The sequence below is a fragment of the Dermacentor variabilis genome, chromosome 7 (assembly GCF_050947875.1).
Source record: "Dermacentor variabilis isolate Ectoservices chromosome 7, ASM5094787v1, whole genome shotgun sequence".
NCBI classification, from domain to species: domain Eukaryota; kingdom Metazoa; phylum Arthropoda; class Arachnida; order Ixodida; family Ixodidae; genus Dermacentor; species Dermacentor variabilis.
Window position 1 is genome coordinate 84293948 of NC_134574.1, and position 9466 is coordinate 84303413.

General features: G+C 44.8%; 1 protein-coding gene across 1 annotated transcript in view; it reads right to left on the reverse strand.

Annotated features, from left to right (window-relative positions):
- LOC142586891 (uncharacterized) overlaps positions 1 to 8023 on the reverse strand; it is a 32130-nt gene extending 24107 nt beyond the window's left edge. The window contains exon 1 of the mRNA XM_075697772.1: positions 7973 to 8023. Within this exon, the coding sequence (XP_075553887.1) occupies positions 7973 to 8023 (51 nt within the window). The remainder of the gene's footprint in view (positions 1 to 7972) is intronic.
- Positions 8024 to 9466: the final 1443 nt, after the last annotated feature.

Consider the following 9466-nt stretch of genomic DNA (forward strand, 5'->3'; position numbering starts at 1 on the left):
CATTCCAGGGGGTAACTGCAGTGAAGAAGAGGAACAATATATTGGGCTATCCTCTCCAGCGCTTTCTATTGGGCCAAGCTCCTAGATGCTGTTCTCGGGGAACCCCGCTCGTTCTGAGAGTCTGTGCCTTGCGCTGACGGCCGGCTCTACAACCAGTGACCAACAAACACCTTTACACACTCATTTATGGTCCTCGGGAAAATGAATAATAAAAATAATTGTCCTGTAGGTCTCACGCTTGATCTTACATTGGTTGTGCGCACGTGAAGACACCCTGGTGTTAACAGCGCAAAACGTAGACGTCTCGTGTCCTCTCTACGTTTTGCGCTATTAACACCAGGATGGAACACCAATAAGCCCATGCTGCTATGCGACACGCCGTGAATACACTCCGTGCGATGACTCGATATAATTCGAAGCATTCTTTCCGGTTACTTCTTCACCAAATCAATGAAACCGTTTAGGTCCGACATTCTTCTTTCGTTCGCTCAGCGAGCACCATTTAATGTATCGCTTCATTTAACCGTCAAATTTGTCATACGACCACAGAAGAAATCTTGCTGTAAGACACTGAATACACTCATGTGCACCGAATAGTACTATGCGAAACAGGTTTCCTACTGGGCAGGTATATTTGCGTATGTGCATCAATATGTTAGGTAAAATGACATCCTCTATAGTGTCTTTTGACTTTGCAATGGAAGCCGCGAATAATTTTTCCGCCGTCTTAACGACACCGTTTACCTGTGTGGCCTATGTACCACCTTCGGAAAGTATTACGCCGAATGCATCAAAGTGTGTTCTATTCCAAAACACATAATATTTAGGATGTACTCAAAGGCTATATATTGGACCCTTTATGTGATACCAAAGCTCGCCTTTTATTGTTTACAGCAATGTTAATATTTTTACACAATAGGTCTACGCTCCAATGTCATCCTCAAGCGTTGCACAAGACGTTTTTCCTTGCACAGTAGCACAGAGAACACGGTGATTGCCAAACATTTTGTTCTAAGTTATAACTAAATTGACACGTCATCTATAGAAACAAGAAAATGAGAGGTCCAGGTAGAGATCCTTGGGAGCCCGAGTATAAACAGACACTAAACATGGAAAGGGTGCATTTAAGATAACCTCCGGTGTTAATTTTGTGACAATATCTGTAATCGAATTGGGCAGACAGTTTTGTTGATATTCTTACTTTTCACCTTGAGCCCCCTTCATACGGCTTGGCAAGGGAATGCAATTTCAGTGCGTTCTGCTTAATGCCGCATGCGATCGTCACAAGCTTCCCCGTTTGTGGATACGTTAAGGCTGCAAATATGTGTCTAAGCTAACGCAGTGCTTTTCAGGTCTGTGCTGTTGCTGTTTCTTTCCTCGTTGAATTTTCGTTCCGTCTGCTGCCGTTGCTGAAGTGTTTCGCCAGGCCTGCAGCCGAAATGGTAAACCACTTCAGAGTTGAAACAAGAATTTCGTTATATGCGGGCTGTCCTCGAGGGACAGCGAGCAGCTGAAAGAAATTCGTGAGGTGTAAATAAGTATTCAATTTTTTGATAATAATTTTAAACAAATGTGGGCCCAGTGCACCCGGCGAGAAATAAAACAATGCCGAGCTAATAGCTCAAATTGTCACGCTCACAACTGAATGCAACCAACTGAAGAATCCCGTTCTCATTAATTACCGTAGAACTCCCGCCCTTAAGCAATATTGCCGAAAGCGAAATGTGGAACTGAAAAGGGTTCCTTCCGTGGAGGTGGACAGGGACGCTTGTTGTGTCATTCCATAATATTACACAAGGTGGGACGGCACGCAGCCGTTGTCTAGGTAGGGGTACAAGGTAGATATAGAAGATTTGAGGAAGAAATAGCATTTTAAGCAGATACGTACATTAATGGTTGAACGAAAAACCTGTACAGTAAAGGTAATTATATCAAGCTGGCAGGGGGACTATTCGTCCCCGCAGCGTTTCAAAAGACCTGCATATAAATCGTAATCAGTATCATTAACATCGTATCAAGGCGCTTGTCACATAAAGTCAGATGCGCGTCGTGTAGTATTTATGCATGTGCACTTTGCATAGGATTTGCATAATGAACGGTGTGCCACACCAGGTGGCACTCTGCTCAGCAGTTGCATAGGTAGCGGTACAAAGGAGATAGAAAAGTCTTGAGGAAGAAAAAGAATATTAGGAGCTCTAAAAATCCTAGAATGAAAAAACGCATATGGCATACAAAAATAAATCAAGCAAACCAGGTAACTGTTTGTAACCGCAGCGTTACAAAAGGATTGCCAATAAATAATCGTCGTCACTAGCATCATATTCAGCCACCTGTCATTATTTGACATATCGCCCGCGTACGTTGATGAATGCAAATTTTGCATTGCACTTGCATTGTATCCTACTAAGTGTCCCGACATGTAGCAGTTGCATGCTGCATGTAGCTCAACCTGGTCCACTCAAGCAGAGTAGGTGACTATGTGTCACCGCCTCAGTTCAAAGGGTACGCAAATAAACGATAATCATGAGCAAAAGCATCTTATCGGGCCACAGGTCAAGAGATGTGACATGTGCACCGCGTTGTCTCGATGCCTGTATTTACTGTTCGGGACACGTTATGTAAAGTCCTTGCAAGATAGAAACCCTGTCGTACATGCTGGAGCCCCCATGGAGTGGTTCCTCCTGCTTACACTGCGAGAGTGCTACGTGTACTGCACAGGTCTGTGACTTTTTTATGGGAACGTGTGCACTTGATGACCAAATGATTACGTAAGACCCGGTGCACTCTTCTAGACGCCGCATCAATACAACAGTGATTCTTTACCCGCGCAACAAGACCGTAACGTTGCCGAAACACAGTTTTTTTGTTCAACCACAGATAAGATTGCCTGATTCACAGGTACCTCACACAGGTACACAGGTACCTCGTTCCGTAATTTTCAGAAAAGTTTAACATCATGTGAATGTGAGTAGAGCAGTTTTAGGCACTACCCTCCCTTTTTTCTTGGCACTGGCGTAGTGCTAATATCCGCTATATAAGGCCTAAGGCCCGATGGCATCAACGAAAGCTTTGTCGGCTGCTTGTAGGTTATAGTGCATTTTTAATGAAGCAGGCACCCGTCGTGTTTTCGGTGGCAGTTCGAAGACGACGACCCGTGCAGCGAATGCAAGGTAGCTCGTGCTGTTCGCTGCTGCTAGGCTGCAACTTGAGTGGTTATCCCCTGTGTAAGTAAATATCATTACATCACTTGAAGGTTGCTGGAATTATTCAAGTCAGCCTAAAGCTCCGCATTTCTACGTTGCCCACCAACACCATGACTGAACCGACTAACGCAGTCACTGCGCCAATTGCTGCCCCTGTCACATGCGCCAGCGTTCTCCGTGATCACGACCCGGTCATCTTTAGTGGGAGTGGTACACATGACCTATGGACGTGTAAGCGCTCACAATAAGTGGGACGACCAGACAAAGTTTACCAGCGTCATATTTTACTTTGGTAACAACGCAAGCCTGTGGCTTAAGAATCATAATTCTGAAATCTCGAGTTGGTCCGCATTCAAGAAATATTTCGCTGAAGTGTTTGGCCGCCCCACTGACGGCAAGGTACTCGGCGAGCAGTGTTTACGCCATCGAGCACAGCAGACGGACGAGACCTTTGCCAGCTACATTGACAATGTATTAAAACTCTGCAAGCGTGTTAATCCAACCATGACGGATGATGAGAAGATCAAGCATATTTTGAAAGCTATTGAGGACGACCCGTTTCGAATACTACTTGCGAAGAGTCCAACCATTCCCTCCAACCTATGTCAGAGTTTCGACGGATTGCGGTCCAACGTCACATCGCACGGCAAAACGTCGTACTGGCTATCTCCGTCTCGGCCATTGCAGTTGCCGCTTGCCATACGGATGTTTCTCCTCTTATGCTTTATTTGAAGGATTTCACTCGAGAGGAAGGGGCCTGCTAGTTATCGCTGCTCGCTCATAAACAGGAACCTGCCCAAACACTGACTCCGGCTGTGCAGAAAGGCATCCGTGCCCAGGTATCTGAAGCACTTCCCTGGGTCGGCCCACTAGCTGCTGTGACGCCACCAGCGGAGAAGAGACTCACCTCCACCGGGATCGTGAGGCTGTCGCCCCCATCAAATTCCGTTTCCCAGCCAATCCCCAGGTGGCCCTTGCTTCCGTCTCAGGGCAGTCATCCAAACTTCTTCTTTGAGCCGACGCGTGCTGCCCACTTGACAACAAGCCTATTTGCTTTGCCTGTAGAAACGCTGGTCGCGTGCGCTTCTGTCGTCGTAACATGTTGGCTAGCTATGGCGCCTGCGACCAGTTTCGCTACGAGCCGCAATATGTAACGGAGATTCGTTTCCAAGATGCTGCTGACTAGCCGATCGCTGTCAGCAATGCGCTGTCGGTGACCTACTGCTGAGAGAAACTGATTATCGCGGTTCCAGAGTCTGGAGCTACAAACTAATCGAACTTTCTGAGACCACTGTTTTCACCTCAGAACCTCATTGATGTCCATGTTAATGGAGCAGCAGCCCAAGGGCTTGTCAATACCGAGGCCACCGTTTCTACCATCTATGAAAATATTTTTCTTAAGCTAAAAAAAGTTACCACATATGTCTTTGGCATAGTACTCTGCATTGTTATCGCCAAGCACGTTTATCATACAGATGATGCGGCGCCCGTGTAGTCATTCGAGACGTTTAATTAATCATCCTGTGTTTAAATGCGAAGCATTTCTTGGCGAACATTCACCAAGAATATTCGCCCTTTGCCACGGTCCCCCTCGACTACTACTTAGCGATAATGGTCGTGTCTCCTTGTATGCAGCGATACAATCCTTCCTTCCCGAGTGCAAGATCATTCGCCGAAAATATACCGCGTATGACCCGCAAATGAATGATCTCACGGAACGGTCAACAGAACACCCGGCGACATGTTCAATTTATGCATCTCGTCCAACCACACCAATTTTGACACCTTGCTCCCGTTTCTTATGTACTCATGCAACACCGCGACACAAGCGACTACCGGTTTTTCAACTTTTCTTCTCTTGTATGGGCGTGAGCCTTTGTTCCCAGTGGATACTATCATGCCGTAACGACTTGAAGCCTCTGAGGGACCTGAAATTTTAAAAGTCTCCCGATACACTGAAGATTGCCGATAGCTGGCTCGTTCGCCGGCCAGCGAGGATCTGGGGCGTCAGAAAACACGAGGTGACCGTCATTAAGTGACGTCCATTCTTTCTGCCGGTTTCCTTGCTTGGCTAGGGGGACCGCTTCACACCACCCGCCTTTCTTATAAACTACTTGTGTGGTACCATGGTCCGTACTGTATCAACAAATATATTTCAATTGTGAACTGTATCACGGAACACGCAACACCATCCCTGAACCTTCGTTGTCGTGGTCGTGAGAAAGTATATGTTGCTGTGGGAAGTCATATTACGACCACCCACCGTTCTGAGTCGCTAGGATTGCTCCATTTCACACCCGGGAACAATGTAATCAAGAACACTCGCTTCGCACCTGAGATGACGACCCGTGTGGTGTTTTCCAGATAGCTCGTGCTGTTCCGAGCTGCTAGGCGACTTCTAGACTACTTATCCTCACTGTAAAAAAAAATAAAAAGTCTCAGTACACGGTTATTGTGTATTTTTATGTGTTTTGCGCTTTATGCTTTTTTTCGTTGGGCGACATTGCTTGCCTCTATTGAAGATACTCAGATTGCTTTTGAAATCTGCCTAGTTACTTCATTCTTAATTATTCAACGTCTGAAATATTGTAATAAAATGAAAAGTATCAATCAGAAAATTGTACAGTAACATGAAAAACTCGTGATACAGCTTTCTGTCTCTCAATACGCCCTAAATGAAAGTATCTTGAGAGTGGGAAAGAATCTCGCGAAATCACGCAGACAGCATCAATAGGCCGCTAGCGCGGCATATTTAGCGTTCACCACCGAAAAGGTTCGCAGAACATGGGTGCTGATGCATTATCACAAACATCACTGCCTGATATTCTAGTCGGAGAGAGTACCCCTTTGGTTGAAGTTGTGGAAGCCGGCTTCGTGCGTAAAATGCTATTCAGTGGGTACGATCTCAAAATGACAACACGCGAGGACAAACTTTGCCGACGTCTTACTGAATTTAGTGAAGCTGGTGCCGCTTGGAGGCGCAGGAGGCGACTGACAATTTGATTCCTAGGTTCTAGCAGAGCATGGTTTCTTCATTTGAAAGCTACCTCAGGACAACGAAGACAATGATCGTCCGCACTTATTAGTTTCGTGTTTTCGTGCCTCACTGAGTAAGCAAAACATTTATCCAAATTTTCATGACACTGCATTGGCTGGACACAGCTCTTTCAGTGAAACTTGTGAGAAGTTATGACATATGGTTATTTGGCCAGAAATGAGGCAAGATGTGCTTAGCTACGCTAGAAGCTATCATGTGTGGGAGGCAGCATAACCTGGCGCTTCGTTCCAACGAGGTCTATTAAACTGGAGGGAAAGTTACACTTCTTGGCTAGTGGTAGCATGTTACGTATAGTGACCCCACCCACGAACACCGCGCGAAAATTAGCTACCTGTTTCTCCACACATCATTTTATGAAGTGAGCTATTTGTTTCAGATGGGTAGGGTGAGTGCATACTATATCGGGAAGTGCCTATTAGAGTTAACTGCAATGATTGGCTTTGCTTCGCAGTTGAAGAGGATGCAATGAATTTTACGAGAAATTTGGTGTAGAAAAACTGTGTCGCCTTCGGTGTGAAGGATAAGTTGAATGCAGATTACCACCCGAAAGTAAATGATGCGTAACGGGTCAAATTCAGTCTGACAGTAATGCTGATTGCAGATACAGAGGGCAACAGAAACAGGGATGCCAAGACGCCCCATATCGCGTTTGCCGCGGAAAGGACAGGTGATCTTTCCACTGGCATCATGCCCCAAATGCCTAATTTTGGATATGAGTTGGCTTTTCCTTGTATAGCTCAGCTTTTACTCAAGTGGTTTTTCTAGCATCAGATGTAGCTTCGCAGATGCGTCGCCTTCCTCTGCGTGATGCTTTACGTCGTGCACGCGAAGACTGAGATGTTGCCCGTATGACAAGAGGCTAAAGACTACCAGTCAACGTCGCCGGGTCAGGTAATTTCATTTAGGTGGTTTTGATGTACGCCATACGCACCGAATCAGTTACGCTTCGGGTGCGTTCACCGACTCACTAGCTCCAAAGTGGCATGTACATTACACCGTAGCCGAGAAGATGCATAGGATATCTTACTAGCGGTGTCAATACGAGAAGAATGGAAGCGAGCCCTGTACATACGTTGAACCTGGAAGCTCATTCGCCACTTGACGATTATATGCCTCACGCTTTGCACAGGAATGTGCTCCATATTTATTGGAAATCCGCAGGTATACATGAAAGACTGAAGTGGGCCGCTCAGAGTTTCTCCCGAGGATGTCTACGAGCCTGGACTGGAGGAGGAGGAGAAGATTTTAATTAAACACAAAGGAGAGGTCTACCTAGAGAGCGCGTCTCTAGCCTGCTACTCCACACTGGGGAACGGGGTAGGGAGAGATACAGGGAAAGGTAGGTGGCAGGTGATGATGTTATGGTACAATGAGGTCGTATATACATGTTGTCCAAAACTCGGATGCGCTGTTGTAGGCACAATACACACAGGAGTAATCTTGTTCACACAAAACGTGGACTAATTGCGTGGGGGAGAAGTATGCGGCGCCTCTCGCAGGTTGTGAGAGCAACTGGCTGTGGTTCGTCACATCGAAGAGCACTAAACATGACATGGTGAGGTCTCGCTTTTCTAGAAGATGTGGCTGAGGCAGATTCATATTCATTCATAGAGAAGTTGTCAGCTAACATATCTGGCAAAGGTCAGCACAAGGAACGGTGGTAATTGTTGAAACACTTGATGTTGCATAAAAATAAATACAGAAAGGTTACCTTTTGAATGTCCAAATATGGAGGGGGCCTGGCAGTCTTTTCGTCACACATGGTGTTCGTTATTGCAGTCCAACAAACGAGAGCTGCGATAATGTATTTCTCCTTCATACTGTATGTTGTCGCTGCCGTTTTGGTACAGGAAAATGAAGTATAAAAGAAACTACATTAAAACAGTGATTCGCAAAGCCATAGCCGATTATCTTACTGTATTTTATCGCAGAGCAGCCACGTTTGACGCACACAAATATTTTAGAATATTATTATTTCTTGTGGCATTACTATATTATACATTCTAAATGCAATAAAGCCCTTAGTTCTGTCTCAAATCTACACATAATATCGTAGTCGTATAAAAGCGAAATAAATTACGGCATTATCACTCGCACATACCCTTGTAAGACTCAACCATCTCAGAGATTTAAAAACAATGCACGCTACACCAAAAGCTAATTGTGAAATAAAGAAGTAAGACGAAACTTTAAAACAAAGTTGAATGGGTCGAATACTAAGGTTTAAGTGCTACAAAATGAAAGCTTTATTCGCGTTCATAGACAATACAATACAATATTTATTCGCGTTCAACACAATACAATACAATACAATAAGTTTTATTTGTTTTTTCAAACACGTCAAAGTTTCTGCTCAATTCACACGCTCAATCTTTGCTACGTGAACAAGCAATGACGGAGAATCTTGATTCCATACACGAAATGGATATTGCTGTGGCCTTGTTAGGCTTTTTAAGACGAGAAAACAGTACTTGATATCGTGTAGCCTATCATAACGCTTCGACAACACATCCGAATTTTATAGTAATCAAACAAGTGGACAATTCGAAAGCACTGTGCATTGATAATTGACTTGACCTACATGCAATTTCCGTATATCTTTCTTCAATTTTCGTTTCGTGCTTGCGTTACTTAGGTCAGTGGTAAGGTCAATGATATTTTTCGCATGGAATTTACGAGTTTTGCTGCGCTAGCCATTCTGTCGAAACTTCACGCATGGTTCAGTATTATGTCGGTTTCTAATATTTTTCGCGCCGATTCTTCATAGGCCAGTGGTTATATACCACTGCGTATAAGCAACTGGGTATGTGTCATTAATTCAACAAAGTAATAGAGAACTTCGGCCACTGGGTAAGTGAAGCTGGCCATCTGCAACTGGGTATTAGCCCGAATCAACGACTTCGGCCAACGAGCATGTTGAACCGGGCCTGCACAGCAGCCGGGTGTGCAGAAAGGAGTGAAATGTTCAAAATTATACCAGAGGGTATATAGATCGAGGAGCATTCAGCTACAGAAGCTGTAGATGTTCATTGCAGAAAATTGAAAATTTTGTGGCCAAATCGGTGCAATGCTAATCGTATAACCTCGACAGTCAGCAATATATGAGCTGAGCCAGGATGTTTTTACGAGGGATGGTAAAAAACATGGCTTGAAACATCGTTAAAGTTTTCTTTGTATAAATCTCTTACTGCACCCATCCTCTTGT